Raw genomic sequence first — 25,955 nt, forward strand, 5'->3', positions numbered from 1 at the left:
AGACATGGCTATTCCAACAAGCGGGACTGGCCTAGGGCAATTTTTAGAGGGGTTTTAATCATATTTTAATTAGACAATATTTAAATATTTCTTCTTAATTAATTTTAATTTTGTAATTGTTATTGGTGTATTTTTAGTCGATTGTCAGCCGCCCTGAGTCCGCAAGGAGAAGGGCGGGATATAAATTCAATAAATTCAAAATTCAATTCAATTCCCTCTCTCTATTTCTCTTTCCCTCTTTCTCTCGCTTTCTTTATTTCTCTCTCCCTCTCTTCCTCTCAAAGATCTTTAAAATTCTTAAAAGTTATGCTTGGGTGGAAGACTTTTTCTTTTACAGATAGGGTTGGTTGGCAGACAAGTACTCAAAAAAAAGGGGGGGGAAGTGCGAATAGGCATCCAGTAGCTAGCTTGAAGTTTGAATGACTTCTTTCTCTTGCCACCAGCTTCTAGGAGGAGCAAAATACATCCAGCACTGCAACCAGGCGCCCTGGACTGGCCATTCCAGGGCTTCCTGCACGGGCTGACTTAGTTGTCTGCAACCTCCTGTTGTCGCTTGAGGGGTGGGGAAGGGACATGGACGGGAGAGATTCCTTCTTTCTCATCCGAGGAGGGAAGTTATGTTGGACCGTCGACTCTGTGTTGAGCCCCGTGGGCCCGACATTCGCGGGCAGGCGGGAACCCGCCGAGCGCCACCTCCCCATCGCCCTCCCAAAAAACCCCATCTTGCTCCGGAGGGTCTCCAGCTGGGGAGAGGGACAATCAGACCGGGGGGGGGTGTCCTCGAAGACTGGAGGGGGTCGAAGCCTCACCCACTCTGACTTTTATTCCCTCTCCGGGATCTGCTTCTCCAAGCGCCCGATCCAGCTGGCGGTCGGGATCCTGGACGGTCGCTCCCCTCCCGCCGGGTAAATTTATTTACCCACTGAATATGGCCACATTTTAGAAAATACGCCGATAACTAACTAAGACTTTATTTGTGTCTTTATGTGTTTATTTTTCTTTATCCGTTTGCTTATTTGACTAGCAGATGCACCTAAAATCCATCATAATAAGACTCAACAGTAGCAAAGATCGTAGAAGGAACAAAAAAATATATATTTAACAGTTTTAAAAGACCTCAGCAATGTTGGCTAATATTTGCTGCCACGTCCTCAGAGTTGTTAGGCAAAATTTAGCAATATTGTAGTCAACAATGGCCATGCAGTCTGCCAGAAGAAAAGACGTTAGTGCTGCCAACTAATAATTTGCAAGCAGCCAAAGATTCTAACGTAGTGTTATGCACACACTTTCTCCAACATGGCAAGCTACTCCTTTGCTAGGACAATGAGGGCAAAAAGCTGGAAGCAAAACTAAAAGAAATGATGTAATATCTATCACGGTCACCGTTGAATGGCTCAATCTCAAAAACAGAACTTGATGGCCACAGTATTAGGCTCTGTCCTCTGTTTTTGAAAGCTTTCAGTTGTACTCAGTCACTTGCCCCAACTTGTCAGGAGGGTACCAGGTGAGGAAGCTGGTGCCAAGTTGGACTTAGCAGGTTTCAAAGCATTTCCCTGCCTAACGCTTCCCACTTCTAATAATCAGAGGAGACCAGGAGCGTCAATGATGTCACATGTGACGTAGCATCATCATCATCACCACGGTGCAATGTTGTCATGGTGGCTTCAATTAGAATCAGAGGTCCCCAACCTTGGCCATTTTACGATTTGTGGACTTCAACTTCCAGAATTCCTCAGCCATCTTGAGCTGAGGGTTGGACAAGAGAATGGCTGGCTGAGGAATTCTGGGAGTTGAAGTCCACAAGTCGTAAAATGGCCAAGGTTGAAGACCCCTGAATTAGATGTTGGTCCTTCTCAGACAGGACTCTTAGCTTCTCATTTACACCTGGAGCAGAAGCAGAAGCAGCACAGCTTATAAAAAGTTACTGGCTGGGAGGTAGTCCTTGAAAGATACTGACCTAATGGGTTTTTCTCCTCTTCCCATGTTCTCCAGAAGCCCACTGCCCAGAAAAACAGCAGAGGTTAACTTGAAGGGATGAATAGCAGCTACTCCTGGTTGGAGATTGAAAAACCAGGATTTTGCTGCCCCATCTTCCAGTAGATTCCATTGAGATTTATTATAATTGCCCCAAATGTAGCTTCCTGTAGTCCTACCAGATAGATGGTAGGACTATCTGATTTTCTGACCCTTTTAGGCCAATTTCTCCTGAGATCCAAAGGGCTACTTACCAGTTCCATCCGAAGCCATTCAAAGGCCATACCAATGGTGGGGAATCCACAAACAGATTTCAAGGGTCCCTGGGCTTGATTCTCTTCTCCCACTGCCTCTTCCCCCTGCTTCTCCAGGTGGGTCTTCAGCGCTTCAGCCCGCAGCCCATTTCTCCAGGAGGGGCTTTGCACATGGGCCTTCCATTCTAGGTAAGATGGGCGCCGTGTCTGTAGCTTCAACTTTGTTGTCAAGGCCTTGACGCTGTCTAGGTTCTCTTCTTCTAAGTTCAGTTCGTCTTCCCCCAATTCCTTGAACCTCACCAGGGCCATGGCAGAGGTGCCGAGCACAGAGTGTGTCTCTACAGACAACCAAATAACAAACTCACTCTCCTTCTCGGTGCGCACGCTGCATATACGTGTGTGTGTATAGACGAAAGCTGTTTATTCTTGAAACAATCAAGTCCTTGGAAATATAAAAAAAGAGCAGGAACTTTAATTATCCAGAGGTGAACGGGCAGAGTTTTTTTTTTTTTAAAGTAAACTATTATTGTCTCGAGCTGAGAGGAGACACCCTATTCTTTGAAAGGAAGTTTTAATAGGAACATAAAAGTCAGCAAGAGTGTAAAGTAATTTATCCTGCAGGCACTGCTTCCTTTTCTTATCATCAGCCAAGAAGAGTCGTAAATCCTCCACCCAGGTCTGAAATGAGTTGGAAAGATGAAAGGTCCAAGGGCAATTTTTTTATCCAGCCAAGTTAGGCTTTAGCTTACCAGAGGCCAGGAGACCTTGACTGGGCATCTTCTCTGCCCTCTGGGCCTGTCCAATTTTCCTATGACCTTGCCTTCTCCTTTAAGTTCAAATCCCTGGGACAACAAGGAAAGTAAAGCAGCATCACCTCCTATTGACTCTAATCAACCAACCCATTTGATGCACTTCAGTATAGTGTTGGATTCTCCAGTAAATTCCATGGACTGGTGGCCCTGGAAAGACACATTTATTGCAGGCAGAGGCAGGATACATATTAGAAAGTCACCAAGGCAGACACATGTGACAAGAACGGAGCTCACTTTTGCAGATCTGGCAGACGCTGTGGTCCACCCCGAAGTTGACAGAATGCTTCATTTGGGTTGCCAATTTTTCACCCTGGCCTAATAACAGCAACTTTTAACCACAGTGAGCTGTGCTGTTTATAGTGTTGCCCTGTTCCTTCCTTCCTTACTATTCAGATCAAAAATTATCCTCTCCAAGTGCAATCCAAGTGTTGGTTAAAGGCACAACATTAGGATCACTGTCTTTCTCCTGGTCAGTTGGCAACAGCCACTAATGTTGGCCAGAAAGCAGAAAGGGTTAAGAAATCTCTTGCTGTTTCTGCTGCTTGAGTAGGACTGGAGAGGGGATGGAGACAGGAAGGCCCCCTGGGTTTGTGGGCTTGCAGAATGCCGAATTGTGAGCCCGTTTGGCCTAATAATCAAGGTGCTGGCCAGAAGACTATAAGTTCTACTCCCGTCTTAGGCGTGAAAGCCATCTGGATAACTTTGGGCCAGTCACTCCCTCTCAGCCCAACCCACCTCACAAACCTTAGTCTCCCCTTTGAAGCATGACCCTCTACTCACTCTTGACCTGGAAAGTGTAGGCATCTCTTTATCAAGCAGATCTCTCTGACTATATTATCCATTCATTTACAGACATAATATATTGGTAGTCCTCGACTTGGAACCGTTCATTTTTTTTTAACACTACTGGGATTTGCGTAACAACTGGGGCAGTTTACTTAATGAACACAGCAAAAAAGGTTGTAAAATCAGGCATGACTCACTTACCACCTTACTTAGCCACAGAAGTTCCTGTCCCAGTTGTGGTCATCGGCCGACATGACCCTGTCTTGAAGGACCAGAGAGCCTTTTCCCCCCATCCTTCCTGAAACGCCCTTCCTCATCTTTCTTCCTAATCTTCCAGGTTCTCCTGAAATAGCTTTCTCCTTCACCGTCACATTTCCAGGACGCTCCGCCACCCCCCACCATGGAATTTGCCGAGCTGATCAAAACCACCAAGGTAGACGATGTGGTTCTCTCGTGCCCAGGACTCCAGCCCATCCGAGGGACCCTGGCCATCACCAGCCACCATTTACTGTTTTCGTCCCAGGCAGAAGGGAGCGAGGAACACAGAACAACGGAGTTGTGGCTTCTTATTCGCAATGTGGATGCCATTGAAAAAAGGTGAATAGCTTTGCCTGGCATTGCTGGACTTCTCGTCATGGTTCCTCTCCGCCACCCCAACCCCAGTTTGTGGACTTCATCTCCCAGAATTCCCCAGCTACCATGGGGAATTCTGGAGTTGACGTCCATAGATTCTAAGTTGTTAAGGTTGAGAAATACTGGTCTGGGCAAATGTAGCCTAACAGAGTTTAAACTGCACTATGAAACGTCACTGATTCATCTTGAACAGTTAAAAGAATCTTTGCTCGCTGCTTTGCAGAAGAAACCAAACTAATCTGCCATTGCAGTTTTAAACTCTCTCACTTGCAATCTAGACGACATGGGTGAACTATTCAGACCCAAACGAAGGAGATTTGCCCACCCCAATATTATCACACACTCTTGAGGGGTTCTTTCAAGGGTTCTATCAAGTTCCTTCACACTCAAGGTGACATGGTTCTGAAAGAAGTAGCTTTTCAAAGAACCTTGAGGCTTATTTACCTTAAAGAATCCTTTATTTGGCTACATAGCTTCGGCACGAACAATAAAAAGTCAAAAACTGAACCTCCCACCCCCCCAAGCACCCGTAACAACGCATAACTCACTCCTTCATTTTACAGTCATCAATCATATGCTCCAATTAGTTTGAAGTGTGAATTGCTCCCTCCCTATTTCTCCTGTTACGCTGACCTTGGCTGTGCTATGCTGAGATATTCTTATGATTAGCTGGCATACTTTCCCACCTACTAGGCTAGTATTGTCTGCTTTAACTCTAGAAGTGATATGTGGGCTAAGTAAAACATGTTTGCTTCTTCACATATGGCAAGCAAGAACATCCAATGTTAGCAGACTTGACACAAGGATGGTGAGATCAGAAGCAAAGATCTTCAGGTCAGGCAAGGAGGCCAAATATCCTGCATCGGCTGGCTTGGGCTGGGGATCGGGTGGTGGGAGTGAAACTAAGTGCTTTTCTTACTCTCATTGCTGATGGGTTAGTTTTGTTCTCTGCTGAAGCTCCATCTTGCACCCTTTTGCTCCTGAGCTCTTAAAAAGGCAGCCAAACGTGGGTTTAAGAGGCGACATTTTTCTGCAACGCTTGGGAAGAAGCACCACCTGCTCAGAATGTTCACTGAGGGGGGGGGGCTTCAGAAGAGACCAAAAGAAACAAGGGATTTTACACCTTCCTGGGGGCCCTGGGAGAACATGGCCAAGGCAAAATTGGGGTGGTCCATGTCCCCCAGAGTGGCAGAGTGGAAGAGGGAGGGCACTGAAGTTGGCAACAGGGGTTCTCCATCTCAGTGCCAATTAACCTCTGCATTTCGGGCACGATGCTAACCTTTCTCCTTTCCTTCCTGTGACTCTCAGCATTCAGAATTTAAGCTGGTATCAAAACTCCTGGACTAACGGCTCTCTGCCAGAGAACAGGTTTGCCTTAACCCTTTTCACACCGCAGGGCATGCAAGCAAGCAAGCGAGGTGACAGGCTGGTGCGCGTCATCGACGTTCGGCTTCCGCAGCTGCACAGTCGGGGAGGGGGAACCCATCTTCCCAGGTCTTGCTTCAGTGTTGCCCAGACAGGTGAAGAATGACCTCTCAGCCATCCTGATGTCCTTTTTCTACCTGCTGGAAAGCGAGGCCAGGACAGTTTGATGGAGGGAAGTAGGGAGAACTGGCAACAGGCACCATAATCAGAAATCCAGCTTCTTGCCAGATGTAGCCCGGATTTTGCTATTATATGAACTGCCGGCATATTTTTAAGCATGCACAGAATGCTTATCTTCTTGGCCTTGCACCTCCTTTCCATAGGCAGTTCAGATATTGTCTTCTAAATACATGCCGGTTGCCAAACGACCAAATTTTGATCCCATGACCATGCGCGCGCTGCAACGATCTTATTTTTTCAGTACTGTTGTAACTCTGAGCAGTCGCCAGATGAACAGTTGTAAACTGAGGGCTATCTGTAGATTTCAAATAGTAGTGAGATTTAGGATGGATTGAGGAAGGTTTGAGGCCAAGGACTGGCAGTGATGTGAGTCATGTAACCAGCATCAGTTGCGTCAGTTGTATGATGCACACGGTATTGTGGGAGGCCATGACAGCTTCGCTGCCCTCTGCTTCTCTCTCTTTCTGGGTTAATGAGTTGCTCACTTCCTGCTCATCTGGCAAGACCATCTTTCGGATTGTGGCTGGTGGGCTGGGAAGCCAAGGTCTCCATCGTTGGTGCTGCTCCTCCCTTGCCACAAACATGAGGTTCTTTCTGCTTGCAAACTGCCGGAAGTTGCCTGTGGCCTCCTGCAGGGCAGCTCACACGGTCTGTTTCCCCCCTCTTCCCACAGGCTGGCCAACGCCTCTGGCACCATCACTCTCAAATGCAAAGACTTGAAAATTCTGCAGTTGGAAATTCCTGGAATGGCAGAGTGCCTGAACATTGCCAGCTCCATTGAGGTAAGGTGAGCCTGTCCTGATTTTGGCAGAACCCAGCTGCTGACAGATCATGGGAAGAGGAACAGTCCCTAAACATGTGCCGAGTGCCTGTCCTGATTAATGGGAGGGTGAAGTTTAGGACCAAGGACACCTGGTTCCCATCTACACTATCCTCAGCCACAAAATCTCCAATCCGATTTTAGTCTGTTCTTGTAGGTTGTGCAAATTGAGCCAGTGCTTCATCCAGGATGTATCTTGACATACATTTTCTTTTCTTTTTCTTTCTTTTCTTGTTTTTCTTGTTTTTATTTTTTTCTTCTTTCTTCTTTCTTTCCTTTTGCTCTTTCTTTTCTTGTTTTTCTTTTTCTTTCTCTATTTTCTTGTTTTTCTTTTCTTTTTCTTTCTTTTTTCTTTTTCTTCTTTCTATTTCTTTTTTCTTTTCTTTTTCTTTTTTCTTTTTCTTTTTTTCTTTTTCTTTCTTTTGTTTTTTTCTTTCTTTTGTTCCTTTCTTTCTTTCTTTCTTTCTTTCTTTCTTTCTCTTTCTTTCTTTCTTTCTTTCTACTATACTGTTCTGCAGTTGTGGGAAGCAGTTATTTAGATTTAGATTTTAGATTTTATTAAATTTATACCCCGCCCTTCTCCCGGAGGACTCAGGGCGGCTTACAGCCAGTTTAAAACAATGATACAATACAAAATTTAAAAAGATTAAAAATAACTATTTAAATTTGGCCGCTTCTACTAAAAATTTAATTTAAAACCCCTTTAAAATACCCCTAGGCCAGTCCTGCCTGNCATTCTGGACCAACTGGAGCCTCCGAGTGCTCCTCAAGGGGAGCCCCATGTAGAGAGCATTACAGTAGTCCAGGCGGGAGGTGACAAGAGCATGGGTGACTGTGCGCAAGGCATCCCGGTCCAGAAAAGGCCGCAACTGGTGCACCAGGCGTACCCGGTAAAACGCCCCCCTGGCCACAGCCGCCAACTGGTCGTCCAGGGTCAGCCGTGGGTCCAGGAGGACCCCCAAGTTGCGAACCCTCTCCGAGGGGGCCAGGGTTTCGCCCCCTATAGTCAGCGATGGAATCAGCTGACCATACCTGGGAGCCGGCAGCCACAACCACTCAGTCTTGGAAGGGTTGAGCCTGAGTCTGTTTCTCCCCATCCAGATATTATAACCAGATATTAAAACTATCCTGTACCCATCAGCCCCTTCCCTGGTTAAACCCATGCCCAAACTCAGCCAAGATGCTTCCAAATGTTGCAGCTTTAAGGATAAAGGAGGAAAAGGAGAAGCGAATGAGGAAGGAGGAGGAGGAGAAGAAGTTTTCCCAAGGCCTTGTCTCTTGCTGTTCAACCCTTCTTTTCAATCATAACAGGGAAGTCCTCCCCCTCCCCATGCTCTCCATTTCCTGTTGATTCATTTTGCGTAGGAAAGAAGAGGGAGGGTTGCAAAAGAAGTAAGAAGCCGATGGGTGGCACAGAAGCCTTGTGGTGCTTGGCAGTTTGGCCAACCCAACCTCAGCTGTTGCGTTGAGTTCTCACCAGGGGCTTAGCTGGGGCTCTTTCCTCCAGTTCCCTATGGGGGATGAAACTGGCTTCAGGCCCACCTGTGCGGGGTGAGCCCCAGAAGCCCCAGTTTCTCACACACAGGTAAAAAGTGCTTGAAGAAGCTGAGATCTGCTTGGTTCAAAGTCTTGCAGACCAGGTGCCGTTGTGACTTTCAATAGTTGCTAAAGGAATGGCTGTTAAATTGAAGACTTCCTGAGTGTCTGAGCTTTAAGGATCAAGAGCAGCAATGCTGGCTGGGCTATTTGGAGAGTTGAAGTCCACACGTCTTAAAATGGCTTCAGCTTGGCTAAGTGACACTTCAAGATGGAGAACGTCATGTGTACCTGTTGCTAACCATGCTGGACCAACCATGTTCCCACAGGCCCTTTCTTCTCTGGAATCGGTGATGATGACGTACCCCTTCTTCTACAGACCCCAAAACACAATGCTGGGCACTGGGTGGCTGACGCACATTACCGAGCAGTATTACAAGCAGATTGCAACTGACGTGAGTAGAGAGGCCGATGGGCTGACAGAACTGACAGCTGGACCAGGGCATTTTGTGGCCTGGTGTCAAGGACATTGCATGTTATTGATAACAAATATCTATTAAAACTATTTTTAAATTTTTTTTAAAGGACTTAACAAGTTGTTCTACTATCTCTGCTGTATCAGAAGTTGAAAATGAGGCCGTAATTGTAGATATTGCCATTGAGTTACATCTAATAGATATTTGTCTTTTAGCATGGAATACAGGTAGACCTCAATTTACAACTGATCACTTACCCAACTGCTTGAAGTTCCAATGGATTTACTTGGGGGGGGTTACTTACGATCTGGATTTGAAGTCCAGACAGTTGCCCCCCCCTTGTGGTGACATGACCATACCTCAGGAACTGAGCAAACGGGCCACAATTTATGGCCATTTGTAATGTCCCACAGTCACATGACCACATTTTACGATGGTTTTGCCAAAAACCAGTATTTACCACACTCATAGTGAACCATTGGTTCGTTTAATGACTACAGTATCCTCTTAATGACCACAGATTCACTTAATAAGGAAGGTCATAAAATTGGGTCTGTCACGTGACAGACAGACCCACTTTATATCCATCACGAGGTTACATGGGGCAGGCTCCATTATGGTCATAACCTGAGGACTACCTGTACGACAAAACTTCATCCTCATCATGTCAGTTGGTTGAAAGTCTACACTGTATCCCTGCTCCCACCCAATTTTTCCAGGTCACCACTTTTTCCCCCAATATCAGATCTGGGTTTTAAAGTCAATGCGATTATTTCCCTCTGTTTTTGTGTGTGGGTGTGTCTGTGTTGTCCATAGGTATCAACAACCCTTTGCACCAACCTGGCTCCTTCACCCTCCACCCCATAACTAAGCCAACAGCTTCTTCTCCAAATTTGGACCTATTAAAATGCAGTCAGGTCAACAGATGTCATCTGGCAGGATAGACGTTCAGCAAGAAGACTGTATATTGGAGGCAAACAGCCTCACCGTCACCAGAGCTTGACCTGGCTCTTCACACACCTTTATTCTTCATCCCTTCCAGACAGGGGCCTGGAGGCTGAGTTCCATCAATGCAGACTTTGGAGTCTGTCCCAGTTATCCACCAGTTGTGATCGTACCGGCGAGACTGGATGATGGAGCCCTTCAGAAGAGCGCCCGATTCCGTCAGGGGAGGCGATTCCCAGTTCTCAGCTACTATCACAAAAAAAATGGGACGGTGGGTCNATTCTGCCTCTTTCACTTGCGGCACCCAATTTCTGTTCATAAACCAGCCCTGTGGTTAAATATTTGCTTTTTCCTTTCCATTTCCCTGTTTTTATTCCGTCCAACTGCCAACCCTCTCTTTTTTCTCTCTTCCCCACAAATTCTGTTTGCATGCTTAGCTGTTCACCCCCATAGCTGCTCTAGTGCAGAGGTCCCCAACCCCTGGTCCGGGAACTGGCACTTGGCCGCAGCAAGCCAGCAAAAAAGTGAAGCCCCATCCACAGGATGTAGGCAGCATATGAAACCACACACCCTCCGGTCCGTGGAAAAACCTCTCTCCACGGAACCGGTCCCTGGTGCCCAAAAAGTTGGGGGGGGGCTGCTCTACTGCAGTGTTTCTTAAACTTGGCAGTTTGATGATGTGTGGACTTCAACTCCCAGAATTCCCCAAACCTTCAAGTTGTCAAGGCTTAGAAACACTAGCAACAGCCATCTTCTCCAACCTGCAGCTCTTGCAATGCTTAGAAACTGCCAGCACTCATATCCTCCAAGGAGGGCACGAGGTAGGAGAAGACAGAGATGCCCTCCAGTGGCCACCTTCCTCATCTGTACCAGGAGATGCCGGGAACTGAACCAGGCAGCTTTGGCACACCCAATGGATACTCTAAACAGGCCTGTGTCACTTCACCAATCTGTACAGAATTATTTCATAGAAATAGGATAAAAAGGTTGGAAGGAACCTTGGGGGTCTTCTAGTCCAAGCAGGAGACCCTCTACCATTCCAGACTATCCAGTCTCTTCTTGAAAACGTCCAGTGATGGAGCACCCATAATTTCTGGATGGAAGTTGCCCCACTGATTAATAGTTCTCATTCAAGAAATTTCTCCTTAGTTCTAGGTTGGATCTCTCTTTGATGATCTTCCACCTATTATTTCTTGTCCTGCCCTCTGGTGCCTTTTGGAGAATAGGTCAACTCTCTCTTTGACAGCTCTTCAAATACTGGAAGACTGCTATCATATCACCCCTAAGCCTTGTCTTTGATAGGCTAGCCCAGGGGTAGGCAACCTTGGCTCTTTTATGAGCATGGCTGGCTCAGGAATTGTAGGAGTTGAAGTCCACGACTCATAAAAGAGCCAAGGTTGCCTACCCCTGGGCTAGACATACCTAGCTCCCTTAACCACTCAAGGTGTGGTTTAACCTCCAGACCCCTTTTCATCTTCACTAGCCCCATCAAAAGGAATTTGAGCATCACCAAGCAGACAGCAGGCAAAAACAGAACCAAGCACTGCTCAGGAACTGAGAATTCAGAATGAAATGACTTTATCACTGTCATTAATCAGTACAACAAGAATGTAAAAATGTCTTTCGTTTGCCCCAGAAGGGGAGCTTTCAGAATTTCACTTTTTCAGACCGATATACAGAAACTTAGCCCTTATTCAAAATGCATAGTTCTCCAACTTTTGCAACACAAGTCAGCAATATTGTCATTTTAGGTAATATATCATCACGAAAAGTCAGCTTTAAAAAACCAAAAGCTGTATGAAATGTTCTACAATAGAAAAAAAATGGTTTGCAAAAACTGGGCGTGAAACAGACTTATAAACAAAAATTCTTACGTTAAGGAAAGCATCTCCCAAAATACGTTCCATTTCAGGATGAGCTTTTCAAAAAAAAGATTGAGCTTAAGGAGATGTACTTGACCAATGGCCACAAGGTGACCTTGGGAGAACCCCAAATTGATCCATTTGCACCCCTCCCAGGAGTCTCCCTCCCTTTTACTCTCCTCCATCCATCTCCATCCTTTGCTCGTGCAGGCGATGCTTCGCAGCAGCCAGCCCCTCGTGGGGCCCAAACGGAAACGCTATGAGGATGAGCTGCTCTTGACCACCATCCTAGAGGGCGGGGAACGTGGCTTCATCCTGGACACCAGGTCGCTGCAGGCCGCAAAGCAGGCCCGGGTGATGGGGGGTGGCCTGGAGCACCGAAGCTGCTACCGTGGCTGGAAGAGGCTGCACCGAGCTCTAGAGAGGTAAGCCCCTCCATCTATTCGTGCCCCAACTGTCCATGATGGGAAGGTATTAAAAAGAAGCCCCAGGCAGGGCACATCTGAATAACATGCTGAAAGCACTATGGAAGCCTCTTTTCCCCTTTCAAAACAGACTTATGTAGTGCTTTCAGCGTATCGTGACCAGGAAAAAGCAAAATTAAAACAACAACAACACAGGGAGCTCTCAACAAAGATGGCTATTGGTCAAAAGATATCCTGGGAATTCCTTTACCTTGGTGTGACTCACGCCTCTGATGCTTAAGCAGGGTGAACCAGCTTAAAAATTATTCCTTCCTCAATTAAGTCAAGGATGATCTGTGGAAAACTGGTACCGAGGTTAAGAATTATTGAATAATATCTTTCCCAGTCAGCCCTGAAATCTTCCAGAAACAGTGAGAATTGTAGAGCAACGTTATCTGGAGGGCAGCAGGTTAATATTTAGTACTGTCCCTGATTAATTAATTTATTATTATTATTAAAGTTGGAAGGGACCTTGGAGGTCATCTAGTCCAACCCCCTGCTCAGGCAGGAAACCCTATACCATTTCGGACAAATGGCTGTCCAGTCTCTTCTTAAAAACTTCCAGTGTTGGCGCATTCACCGCTTCTGGAGGCAGGTTGTTCCACTGGTTGATTGTTCTAACTGTCAGGAAGTTTCTCCTTAGTTCTAGGTTGCTTCTCTCCTTGATCAGTTTCCATCCGTTGCTTCTTGTCCTGCCTTCAGCTGCTTTGGAGAATAGCTTGACTCCCTCTTCTTTGGGGCAGCCGCCGAGATATTGGAAGACTGCTATCATGTCCCCCCTCGTCCTTCTCTTCATTAAACTAGACAGACCCAATTCCAACAGCCGTTCCTTATATGCTTTAGCCTCCAGTCCCGATCATCTTTGTTGCTCTTCTCTGTACTCTTTTTAGAGTCTCAGCATCTTTTTTACATCGTGGTGACCAAAACTGGATGCAGTATTCCAAGTGTGGCCTTACCAAGGCATTGTAAAGTGGTATTAATACTTCACGTGATCTTGATTCTATCCCTGTTAATGTAGCCTAGCACTGTGTTGGCCTTTTTGGCAGCTGCAGCACAATTATGGGATTCTTCTCCATTATTTCATATATATTTTCCTGTCGAGAAAGACGGGCAGATGTGAAAGTTTAAACCAGCCTCCCCTATTAACTGTAACTCGCTTTCTCCAGCCAGACAAGCCTGGTCCACGGGAGAGACCCCTGACTATGAGCTGCAAGACTCTCTGACCAAGTCAGTTCTCTCTTCTCTTTCTCCCTCCCCACCTCTCAGGGGTCGCTCCCTCCAGGAAAGCTTCATCAAGCTGGTGGAAGCCTGCAATGACCCTTCTCCTCACATGGACCGCTGGCTGAGCAGGCTGGAAGCCTCCAAGTGGTTGTCCCACGTCAAGGAAGCCTTGAATGCTGCCTGCCTGGCAGCCCAGTGCCTGGAAAGGTAGCGTTGCATTTGGTCCTTCCCCCGGAAAGGCTCTGGAGAGGAGCCCCCAGGAGACGCTGTTGGGACACGTCTCCTCTGCACCCCAACTTTTCAGGATGGGCTAATGTCAGGGAGGAGGTTGTGTTACCAGAAACCTGTTGTGTCTTGCTCCAGAGAGGAGGCTTGTGTCCTGGTGCACGGAGCCGAAGGGAAGGACGCCACCTTGTTGGTGACGGCTCTTGCCCAAGTTATCCTGGATCCAGCCTGCAGGACGTTGGCCGGCTTCCAGGGACTGCTGGAACGGGAATGGATACAGGTACTAACTAGCGGGAGGCAGTTCAAAGGGGATTGGCATGCTGGCTGGGGAATTCTGGGAAATGAAGTCCACGCTTCTTAAAATTGCCCTAGCTGGAAAACAAGAAAGCGTACCTTGTTCTTTTTTTTATCTCAATCGTTCCTGGTAGTAATACAGATAGAATTTCAAAATTGGAAGCCATTGTAATTCTTTCTAAGCACAGGCATGGGGTATTTATGTTATACATTACTCATCAGATTCTAGTCTGATGTGTGCTGCAGATGCCAAAAAGGCCAACACAGTGCTGGGCTGCATTAACAGAGGGATAGAATCAAGATCACGTGAAGTATTAATACCACTTTACAAGGCCTTGGTAAGGCCACACTTGGAATACTGCATCCAGTTTTGGTCACCACGATGTAAAAAAGATGTTGAGACTCTAGAAAGAGTACAGAGGAGAGCAACAAAGATGATCAGGGGACTGGAGGCTAAAACATATGAGGAACGGCTGCTGGAATTGGGTATGTCTAGTTTAACGAAGAGAAGGACGAGGGGGGACACGATATCAGTCTTCCAACATCTCAGGAGCTGCCACAAAGAAGAGGGAGTCAAGCTATTCTCCAAAGCAGCTGAAGGCAGGACAAGAAGCAACGGATGGAAACTAGTCAAGGAGAGAAGCAACGTAGAACTAAGGAGAAACTTCCTGATAGTTAGAACAATTAACCAGTGGAACAACCTGCCTCCAGAAGCGGTGAATGCTCCAACACTGGAAGTTTTTAAGAAGAGACTGGACAGCCGTTTGTCCGAAATGGTACAGGGTTTCCTGCCTGAGCAGGGGGTTGGACTAGATGACCTCCAAGGTCCCTTCCAACTTTATGATTATCATTATCATGTGTACCTTTGATCATAAGGGGGAAGAGTTTAATTCTTACCAATATTTATGGGGTTCTTTGATTGACTTCGTTGAGCTTTGATTCTTGTTGGAAGCACTGTCTCCTATCCTTCCCTCTCCCTGGATGTTACTTTTCTGCTTCTAGCTGCCAAACTTTTTTGCTTTTCCAGGCCGGGCACCCCTTCCAGCTCCGCTGCGCCCACTCTGCCTACGCGCACGCCCGGCTCAAGCAGGAGGCGCCCACCTTTCTCCTCTTCCTCGACTGCGTCTGGCAACTGGGGCGCCAGTTCCCCTTCTCGCTGGTGTTCAATGAGCATCTCCTGCTGGCACTCTTTGAGCATTGCTACGCCTCTCCCTATGGCACCTTCTTGGGCAACAACGAGAAAGAAAGGTAAAGCAAGAGCAGGCCACGGAGGAGCAGAGCAGGGTTGAGGGTGCCAGCAGCCTAGGAGAGCAGGGTACACTAAGATTATTCAAAGACTCCCACCGAGGGCTGGGAATTTTCTGCCTCCAGCCTTGAAAGACACTGAAGGATCATCAAAGCGGGAGGATTGGTTCCAACTACTTTTATGAGTGCTGTTGTAACGTTGAAGGGTTGCTAAACAAATGGCTGCAAGTTGAGGAGTACCTAGAATTCTTTCATGCTTTTACATCTCCAACAACCCCTGTTTGAATCATGTTGTGCCCTCAAGAGGGGAGAGACACCTCGAAGCTACAAGAAAGGAACAGAGTCTAAAAATGTTAGATTGTGTTTGCTTCTGTCAAGTCTTCCCCAAACATCCCACTGCAATTTTTGGGAAGCATCTGTTCCCCTGTATCGGATTAAAGTTGTGTTCCTTCCCTAACATGGCGGGCTCCTGGTTGGATGTGGTGATCGGAAAGCTGGCTAGGGACTTCTGGGAACTGAAGTGCACACATCTTCAAGTTGCCCAGGCTGAGAAACAGCGCTCCAGGCCCACCCGAGGAGGGACTAAAATACTACTGACTTCCCTGCAGGAGGTTGTGTGACGTGAGGGGGAAGACCCACTGCCTCTGGCCCTGGATAAACCGTGTGGAGAAGTACCTGAATCCCCTTTACCTGTACAACCCACTAGTCATTTGGCCCTCCGTGGAGCCACAGAGTGTGGTGCTCTGGCAAGGTAAATTCCTTTTATCATGTGAAGTACAAACTCCCACTTTCGAACAAAGCACTCACGTGCCAGCAACTGTAATTTGGTTGAAATTAAGCCTTCCAGATTTCAGAGTTTCATAGGCCAACCTTGGTGATAAGTCTGGAAGTTGGACTCCTGGCAACGGGACTTATTTTCTTGTTGGTTTGAAATATTGCGCTCTCCATCAGTCAGAGCATTGTTGGCACTTTAGCAGCGAAACCAACAAGAAAATAAGTCTTACCTTTACCTGGATGACTAAGAATCTTCGTTATGCTTTGCTCGAGTTGATACAATTCCACAGATTTCAATGATATAGAAATCACTTGGGAGGGCTGGAAGAGATCTGCACAGCAGAATTTTGTACAGGGATCCCTGTGTCAATAGGGATTAGAAAATTTGTTATTAAGCAAGACATCGTGTGATCACAATTTGTGGCCTTCCCTGCTGGCTCCCCCGCTAACTCTGTTAGTCAGAAGCTGTCTGGGAAGGTCACAGGTGGCGATTACATGATCCCAGAACACTGCAGCTATCATAAATATATGCCAGTTGCCAAGCACCCAAACCACGATTATGCGATTGCAGGAATACAAAACCAAATTGTGATTATGTGACTGCAGTGTCACAATATTCCTCAGTGCAAAAACCAGTCGTAACTTTTTCCAACACCTTCGTAACTTCAAATGTCACCAAGTGAATGGGTATAAGTCAAGGCCTACCTGTAATACAGCCTTACTAAAACCTAACTGTTTCAAAAAATTTCCACTGTCTGAATATCGGCAAATTTCCAAATCACATCTGATGAATAGAAACTAAAACCTCGCCCACCTATCTGCTTTGCTGCTCATTTCCTTTATGTGCTTTTAAGATATAGATGTAAGAAACAAGCCTATCAATTTTTCTGAATCCTGGATCTTCAGAGGACTAAAGTTCTCTACATCCAGATTTGAGAGTGAGAATTTCAATCTACTGCTAAATATATTTGCAAACTTGCAGATTGGAAGGATATCTAAATACTCTGAGCACCTTAAATGTAAAAGCAGGATGTGCCTCTTCCATTAGCAGCCCCGGTTTTTCTGGGGTTATTATGAAAGACGTAGCTGTCCCCCTAGATGTTGGGGTTGGAAGCTAAGTGAGCCTATTGGCTAATGTTCTTTATAAAGAGTTGCTGCAAAGATATAAAAGATGACTGTTTGTCCTCGTGAAAGAGATGGATAACTGGCTATTATTCTCTATGCAGGTTTATTTCTCCGCTGGGTCCGTTCGTCCCAACATCTTGATGAAGCTTGGGCAGAAATTCAGCAAATAGCCACAAATAGCCAAACCTACTCACAACAGTTGCACAGAGCAATGTGAAAGTAGACTGCAACACCCCTTTTTAGATGAAGGAATCAAAGAATTAGCTGGTAAAGGTCACCCCAAAAGAGGAGAGCTGAAAACAGAGGGAGAATGCTGACACAGAGTCACCAAGGAGAGAAATGAGCTCTTCATCTGTGACACAGAGAACTCTGCGAACATGTAGATGTATTTCCCAGACCTATTTTTTTTAACTATTACAAATAAAATACAGCTCTTTAAATCCACGTTTCAGATCAAAGAAATCCAGAACACAAGATCAATCTTCCTGGTAACGAGTCATCTGAATGCTCATATGTAGCCACCCCAACTTGGAGCCAATAACTACGTTTAGACAATATGGCTAAGCTTTTAAAATGTTAATATTATTCAAACCTAAACCAGTGCTGGATGGGGAATTCTGGGCATTGAAGTCTACACAATCTAAAGTTGCTAAGGTTGAAAAATGCTGCTCTACTCCAATAAACTGATCCAATAACCTCACAATATATTGTAAAACCTGGGGTATGTCTAACCTGGGCTTTACTTAACAGAACTGTCAATATGGAAACCCCTAATGATTATAACACTGAATCCTGAAGCCAACAAATCATACACACGATGGAAATAGTAATAGTAAATCTACTTGTACCTAGCTAACACATTCATACATATTTCTTTTCATTTTTGTAAAGGAAGAATTTATTATCTCTGTCTCATGTTATAAATATGACAACTGGAGCTGTTCCAAGAATGTACAAGTAAAGAGATTCTCCCACAGAGAACCAGCAGCTCCAGCAGATCACCTTTTGCTTCTTGCCCTTAAGCATTGCTCAAGACAAGCAAGATCTCCGTCCTGATGGAACTGCAAAGACCAACGAAGCATCGGAGGACAAGGAAGGAGCACTCAAGCTTCAAACTCAAATTCAAAGTATTGGGGGTCAAAGTAATGGATGCGGACGTAGCCATCCTCTCCGCCACTGCTGTAACTAGAAGCAGAAGAAAAAGAGTGAAATTCCCGGTGCTCTTAGTCCTCGTCTTGATGAAACCAAAGAGCCAGAAATGTCTTATGATTCTTACCTCTTCCCATCAGGGTGGAAAGCGACGCTGTTAATTGGCCCAAAATGGCCTTTGATTCTTCCAAATTCTTCCTCAACGCCCAGGTGGAAAAACCTAGAACCGTTAAGTAAGATGCAAAGAGTTAACCACCATTAGGAAGGAATGCTGGGCAGCTCTTCAGTGTTAACTTGGTCATGAGGGGTTGGCAGTTGGGTTTCATGGGAACGCAACAGAGGAGGGTGAATCATTGCCACATCCCTCATCACCAGAACTAAACGAGCTCACCTGGCCTCAAACTTTCCAATTCTGGTGGAGGTGGTTGTCACATCCATGGCTTCCTGTCCACCGCCCAACACCACCTGCCAGAATTAAAATAAAAGGATGAGACCCGTTCCTTGGGTTAGGAGCAGATTTACCAACGGATCCGTTTACTGCCATGGCTTCAGATTTGGTTGTCCTACTTGGTTACTCATAAGAAAACTGACCATGTTTTGATATTCCATGCCAACTTGAAGAAAGGCATAAACACTCTAAATTTTAGACCATTTGGGAGAACCCAAACTGTATAGATATAGGACTTCTAGCTAGGAAAACATTGCTCGTGTGCCAAGTTTAGAGCTCTGCCACTTGATCTCTCAATATTTTCCCATTTCCTGTACAGCAATCAAGCAGGGCCCAGAAGCTGTCAAGAAACAAAGCATCCAGAAGCTAACAGACACTTTCATCTCACAATTTTACCTTTGTAAAGGACCCGCACAAACCACACAACTCTCATCCTAGGAGATGTCACAAAAAAAGTTAATGGGGAAAAACATACGTGGTCAAAGATGGGGGAAAGCGCTGCGGAGTTCACCGGCCGTTCTGTTCGGAAAGTCTTTAGGTGGTCAAGATTTGTGGAATCAAAGAGCTGCAAGAGAAATAGATCCATCAGGGCTTTGGGGGGACTTCCCCAGTATCATCTGGAAAGGCCAATGACAACATCAGTCCCAAGCAACACAGCAGTCACTTCCCAGTCCTGTGGACAACAATTCTCCCAACAAAACTGTGCTTGGAAGCTGAGGAGGGCGACTAGAATAAGCCCGGGAAAATCAAAAACAGAAACAAAACCAAACTGAGTTCTGGTGAGAGCTGGAAAAACTTCCTGGGACCGCTAATTTGTGTGCCGATGCTTATATTTACGATTTGTAGGAAGGATGCCAAAAAGAACATTTAAAAAAAAATGCCAGTATGGCCACGAATGTTTTAGAGAAAGTTTAAGAAGTTGTCTCCAGCCAAGAGGCCCATCCTCAATTGGCCAGCTGAGCCCAAACAACCCCTCTGAAATTTGAGTCACAAAAGGACGGCTCTTGGGGGCCAGATTTTATGGCCCTTCCACCTCTCCTTCCCTCTCCACACCTGCAGAGTTGCTCAGTTTAGGTGTCAGCAAAGGAAGGTTAGATATTAATGAAAATTGCCACCAAAGAGGGAAATAATGATCTGATTGAGGTTAAAATGTTATTCTCTCAAAACTTGCAAAAGGGATAGGAAGAGCTAGCTTGTCCAAGCAGCCTCTCTTCCTGGGGTTAATTGAAAAATGCAGGTCAGTCACAGGACCCTTTGCCAGCAAGCAGCAGCAGCAGCAGCAGCAGCAGAGACTCACCTTGGCAGTGTTATCCTTGGAGGCAGTGACGAACATTGTCACGTCTCTGGAAGTCTGGATGTCATTGATCTGTTTTGTATGCTCTTTCATGTTCATGAGGACCTCTCCTGACTGGAAGAGAAGAAAGTGAGCACAGGAGAGAAGGAAAAGCCTTGCTACTTTACTCCAAGCTGGCTCAGGAATTCTGGGAGTTGAAGTCCACAAGTCATAAAAGGGCCAAAGTTGCCGACCTGTGGTCTAGTGGTTAAGGCAGCATAGCTGACTCAGGAATTCTGGGAGTTGAAGTCCACGAGTCATAAAAGAGCCGAGGTTGCCTACCCCTGGTCTAGTGGTTAAGGCAGCAGGCTAGAAACCAAGAGATTGTTGAATTCTAGTCCCACCTTAGCCATGAAAGCTGGCAGGGTAACTTTCAGCCAGTCACTCTCCCTCAACCCAATCATCTCACAGGGTGGTTTTGTGGGAAAAATAGGAGGAAGGAGTATTAGAAATGTTCACCGCCTTTTATAAAAATAAAGGTGGGATATAAAATAAGTATGAATGTATGAGTATGATACAATAATAACGTTGCATACAGATTAAGTAGTTGATTGTATTATTTCAGTCCTTCTTATAACTATCAGTCAGCAAGAACCTCCAAAAGGGATGGTCTGAGGTCACATGAAAGCACCACCTTGATGCTAAATTAAGCAGGGCAATAATAAAGCCCTGAGAAGTCTAGCTTCAGTCCTTGAATCCCTCATAATTAGACTATGTGATGTGGTTTATTTAAAAACTACCAGAAGGCACAGCTGCTCCAGAATACTATGGCACAAAAAGTAATGGGAAGGTTTCGGTATACGCATGTGACTGCACAAGTTGCACTGGTTACCAATACATTTCAACAGCAGAGTTAAACAGCCATCACCTAGAACACCTTTTATGGCACAGAGCAAGAGACCACCCATCTGCTACGGTTTCTGTCTCTCTCTTAAGACTGGATAGAGTGGGTGAACTTTAGGTCCCCTTGATCCAAGAATGTCATCTATTGCGACCCAAAGAGCATGTTTCCTCTGTTGTGGTGGCTGCCTTCTGGAATGATACCCCACAAAGAGTCATTTGGCTATGGCCCTGTTGATGTTCCACAAGTTAAACATGTATCGGCCTCCCAGGCTTTGGGGTAGGGTGACCATGATGTTCCACTTTTTTTGTATTTGATGTTTTGTTGTTGTTAATTGCGACGTCGTGTCCGACCCATCGCGACCCCATGGACAATGTTCCTCCAGGCCTTCCTGTCCTCTACCATCTTCTGGAGTCCATTTAAGCTCACGCCTGCTGCTTCAGTGACTCCATCCAGCCACCTCCTTCTCTGTCGTCCCCTTCTTCTATTGCCCTCAATCTTTCCTAGCATTAGGCCCTTCTCCAGTGAATCCTTCCTTCTCATTAGATGTTAGAGTTAAGTAAACTGGAACCTTCTAAACACACTGACAAAAACATGATAGACAAATTCGGATCTGCCCAGCTGAGGTTGGTTGCCTTCTCGATGGCACACAAATACTCTTTATGAATCCATACCAACCTTTGCACTGAACTGGTTCAACTCCCCATTCTCATGCCCAACAATGATGAATTCTCCAAGGGGACCCCAAACCGCACTGGTAATTTTGGACTCGCTGCAGGGGATCTTCATGTATGGTTCATTGTCCTCTGAAGATAAAAGGAAACAAGGTACAAGCGAAGTTGGTAAACAACAACTTTTGAGGAAGGACCATTTCCCCACCTTAACTTTTGAGTCTAACCTACACCTGAAGGTCTCACCAAGCTGGCTGGAGTCTCGAAGGTCGAAGAAGCTCACAAAACATTGGTAGCCCATTTGCTTATCTGTGGAAAACATGATGATATTCCCTCCAAAGTCAAAGCCACATGTCCTCACAGCGGAGTTGGTATTGACTAAAGCAAGTTGCTTTCCTAAAGAGGGGATGAAACACAGACAGTAAATTCAAGCGGAGAGACCCACTGCTCCCTCAAAGTCAGAATTATCTCCTCCAGGGGTCTCTAAAGCTTCAGGTCTATGGAAAGTGTCTACGCACAACTTACATAACCTAGTCAGCTACAGACATAAGAGATGCATGCACACAACTTCCAAAATATTAACTTAGGGTTACTTTTTAGTGGCTGAGCATGTAGTGCAACCCCAGCTTGTTTGACTTCATTTATGGTTCATGGATTATGAGACTCCTGGAAATGGCTTTTAATCCTGTAATCAGACTGAAATGTGTCAGGTGTAATTTTGACACGAGTTTCCAGATACAAATTCTGTATCAGTACTATCCTCCCTCCTAACATTACATTTTTCACCCTGCATAATCAGAACATTCTTCCTCGTGCGTTGAAGTTTACCTGTCTCACAGTCCCAGAGCCGACAAGAGTTGTCTGCTGAGCCGGTCAAGACATGTTTGGTGTCCCCTGAGAGAGAGCAGTCAAGGAGCCACACAAAATAAATAATGAGCAGCAGCAGGAAACAGAAATGAATTATGGCATGGTTTCAAAAGATAAAGCCTGTGAATTAAATACACATACACCACTAAAACTTTGTAACTGGGCAAAACAGTGTAGTGCAGAGCAAAACCTTTTCAACCAAGGAACCTCAAATGGATTAACTTACAGAAAGCATCCAAAAGCCGAACTCATGATTCCCGTGAAACTGACCTTTGGTAAATTATGTTATGACAAACAGTATCGTAAAGCATTTTATGACAGAATGCAAAATAAAATAAAATATTTCCTGTGATCAACTACTGTCATTTGATTGTGCTATACAATTCAACATGGGTTACTTGCAAGACAGATAAATATCTGAATATATTCTTGATTTTTTAAAAAACTTCTCAATACATCACAAACTCTACCGTTGTTGAAGGCATTAAAGAATCTGGTAGGAAAATATCTCTGAAACAATAACACAATGATTCATGGGTTACTGAGTGTGTAAGAGAGAGAGAGAGAGAGAGAAAGGGGGAGAGAGAAAGAGACCTCTCTACTCTCGTTTACTGAAGACAAGAGGATCATCTCCAATATATACATGAGCTATTCTCAGGCGACCTTGAAAAAATGTGATTTTGTACACTACAACCAAAGGATACAATCAGCATCCACACACCAGACTGCACCAGTGTGGCCAGTGTATGTGCCAAGTCTCTCACCATTGACAGAGTACCAAACATTAACAATCTGATAAAAGAAAAATACAACCATAATATCAAAATTAGTACATAATAATCATTCTCTGATTAAATTGAACCATTTATTAGTCAATAACTTATAGACAAGATAAATTGAGTTGAAATTGAGTATATGACACACTGAGTAAAATTAGAAAGTAGTAAGAGATCAATTAATGATGAATGAAGGAGAATCATTAATACAACTAAATTCATTGACAAACAGGTTTCACAAACTCTTGATTATTAACTCTTGGATTATTACAGGTTGAGAAGAATATTGTGAACAAACCATTCTGACTAGATTTTAACAGACTACGATGACCAATATTCACTGAAATAAAACCAAACCAACAAAACTTTTAACTGTGGCTGACACACTCACCCTACAAACACCCTACAAACACCACATATTTTTTAAATTTTCTTTCAAAGACAGTCACATGGTCAATGCACCAATTGCACCTTTCTTTAGGGTGAAAAAGATTTAAAAATCAGGGAGCCCAAGTTTCATGAAAGGCAAAAGATACAGATCCATTGTTGGCATATAGATGCAACTGATTTTGAAAAAAAAAATGTCTATTTTTCTTCCTTCCATTTTTCTCTCCTATCTATTAGGATAGTAGGAAGAGATATTCTGTTAGGCTAACTGGGAGAAAAAACCACAAGTAAACTAAGGTAACCAATTCAATGATAACATACCGGATCTTTTGCTACTGTGAAGAGCAAATCGCCTTCCCGATTATACTTGATCTGAGTAATTGACCTCTCATGGCCTTGCAACAAAATAGGTTTCTGTAAAGAGAAATTTTTAAACAAGATGTTAACACTGCTTACTTGCCAATGACAATGTTAGAAAATATCCCTGCCATTTATAATGCTGCAGCTGCTAGTCAGCTGTAGAAAGATGGATAAAATAATAACGTGTTAAGGAACATAAAGTAAGGATTTAAATTCCAAGTGTTGGTTTTAAAGAGTGAAACAGATGACAATTATATTTCTTCTTATAAGAAAATAATAAAGAAATAAAATGAAAAGAAGGCCAAATTTAAAGATGTACTGGTTTTGTTTTGTTTTTAACTACCCTGCAATCTTTTGCATTCTGGGGTGGAGTAGGGTGACTGAATGGAGCTGAGCGGTTACTAGCCGGATGCCCTAACTGATGCCTATCTGGTATTTGCAGTATTTTCTCTTTTTGCCCAGAGAGAGAAAAATATCTGCTACCTAGGATCAAACTTGCCTGAGTTCCACCTCCAGGCCACCAGCCACTCTAAAGACGTACTATAATAGCTTAACTTTATTTATTTATTTATTTTGATGTTATAGTCTCAATTTGTAATCATGTTTTTCTCATCCAGTCACTGTACAGTCTCTTAATGTTGTCTACTTTTACAGCACAGGTTATTGTAAGAGTTTGACATCCATTCACATATTAGATAATGCAAATAGCAAAACAGCCGTAGCTCTCATCACCACCTATTCTCAAAGCAGCTTTCAATTTATTTATTTATTTTTAAAAAGTTTTAGTGATTTCCTAATTTTACATTTTAAGTATTTAAAACGCAACATGGCGGCTGGGTTAACCGATCATTCGATAACATACAAATATCTTTAACAGAAATCTCAAAGTACCATATTAAATTTATTTATTTCGAGCGTGAAGATGTGTAGATAGATGCTGGGGCAGGTGAGAAAAGATGAGATCGTTCAAGTTTAAAAGAAAAGCTAAGCATCCCTTAAGGCAGTGTTTCTCAACCTTGTCAATTTTAAGGCATGTGGACTTCAACTCCCAGAATTCCACAGCCAGCATTGCTGGCTGTGGAATTCTGGGAGTTGAAGTCCACATGCCTTAAAATTGTCAAGGTTGAGAAACACTGCCTTAAGAGATTTAACAGCTGAGAAATCAAACTGACCATACATTTATTGTGAATTTAATAGGATGTAATTCCTAGTAAATAGGCCAAGAACTACAACTTGAGTATAATGAATTTCTTTTTTCATGCTCATTCTTTCCCCAATAACAGGAATGAGATGCCCAGAGATGTACAGGACACTTCTAGCATTAGGATGTACACACACACACACAATAGCTTATGACATTTAAATTCATTATTTTTTTGTCGTCATTTCTTTGAGCTACTACCCTTAGGGTACAAAACAAATCCAGGAATCATCTTTCAAGCTATCGTTATACTGCTTTCCTAAACAGTGAGTCTTATTTCTCTGTTTTCTATTTTTATGCCCTGGTTTTATTGAGGCAGTTTTGTTTCATTTTATTTTATTGCAAGCTACTCTGAATGGAAGCACAGGAAGAAAATGCTTAGAAAAATGTCGATTTAGCGCCAAAGCGAATCGTTCTTTCTTCTAGGGCAGTGTTTCTCAACCTTGACCATTTTAAGGCATGTGGAATTCTGGGAGTTGAAGTCCACATGCCTTAAAATGGTCAAGGTTGAGAAACACTGTTCTAGGGAACGTTTTCACCTACTGAGGACCCTGATCCGGGGCGCGTTTACACTGGGAGAGGCCCCACCGAGCTCAACCGGGGCAATTTCCCGTAGACTTGCGAGATCTTTTCCTAACAGCTTTTGGAGCCCAGGAAAAGCAGCAGGCCCACCACTGAGAACCGACCGACGCCTGAATTAATTATCTGGCTTAGCTACTTAATAATTAGGCAACTAATTATTTATTCGCATTAAGGAAGCCAAGAGACGCGGAGACTCACCATGGCTGCGCAAAACAACGCGGGCAGCACGAGCGGAAGGCACAAAGAACCATTTCCGGGGTGAGGCCGAAGGCGTCACTTCCGGCTCAAG

At 44.6% G+C, this 25,955-nt stretch overlaps 2 protein-coding genes across 2 annotated transcripts; one reads left to right on the top strand and one right to left on the bottom strand.

Moving 5' to 3' along the window:
- Positions 1–4,210: 4,210 nt before the first annotated feature.
- LOC107283701 (myotubularin-related protein 9-like) lies at positions 4,211–17,331 on the top strand. Its single transcript, XM_015811633.1, has 10 exons — positions 4,211–4,423; positions 6,738–6,846; positions 8,750–8,875; positions 9,939–10,112; positions 11,914–12,128; positions 13,434–13,595; positions 13,752–13,893; positions 14,935–15,155; positions 15,761–15,903; positions 17,153–17,331. Exons 1-10 carry the CDS (start codon positions 4,227–4,229, stop codon positions 17,266–17,268), a joined length of 1,605 nt encoding a protein of 534 aa, XP_015667119.1. The 5' UTR covers positions 4,211–4,226; the 3' UTR covers positions 17,269–17,331.
- A 594-nt stretch (positions 17,332–17,925) lies between these two features.
- Positions 17,926–25,914, bottom strand: EIF3I (eukaryotic translation initiation factor 3 subunit I). The gene is made up of 11 exons (XM_015811634.1): positions 25,865–25,914; positions 23,845–23,937; positions 23,065–23,152; positions 22,322–22,387; positions 21,740–21,889; positions 21,501–21,628; positions 19,946–20,056; positions 19,124–19,213; positions 18,592–18,665; positions 18,328–18,420; positions 17,926–18,236 (listed from the first exon to the last, which is right to left on the bottom strand). Exons 1-11 carry the CDS (start codon positions 25,865–25,867, stop codon positions 18,155–18,157), a joined length of 978 nt encoding a protein of 325 aa, XP_015667120.1. The 5' UTR covers positions 25,868–25,914; the 3' UTR covers positions 17,926–18,154.
- Positions 25,915–25,955: the final 41 nt, after the last annotated feature.

The sequence above is a fragment of the Protobothrops mucrosquamatus genome, unplaced genomic scaffold (genome assembly GCF_001527695.2).
Source record: "Protobothrops mucrosquamatus isolate PMUCROS unplaced genomic scaffold, P.Mucros_1.0 scaffold46, whole genome shotgun sequence".
NCBI classification, from domain to species: domain Eukaryota; kingdom Metazoa; phylum Chordata; class Lepidosauria; order Squamata; family Viperidae; genus Protobothrops; species Protobothrops mucrosquamatus.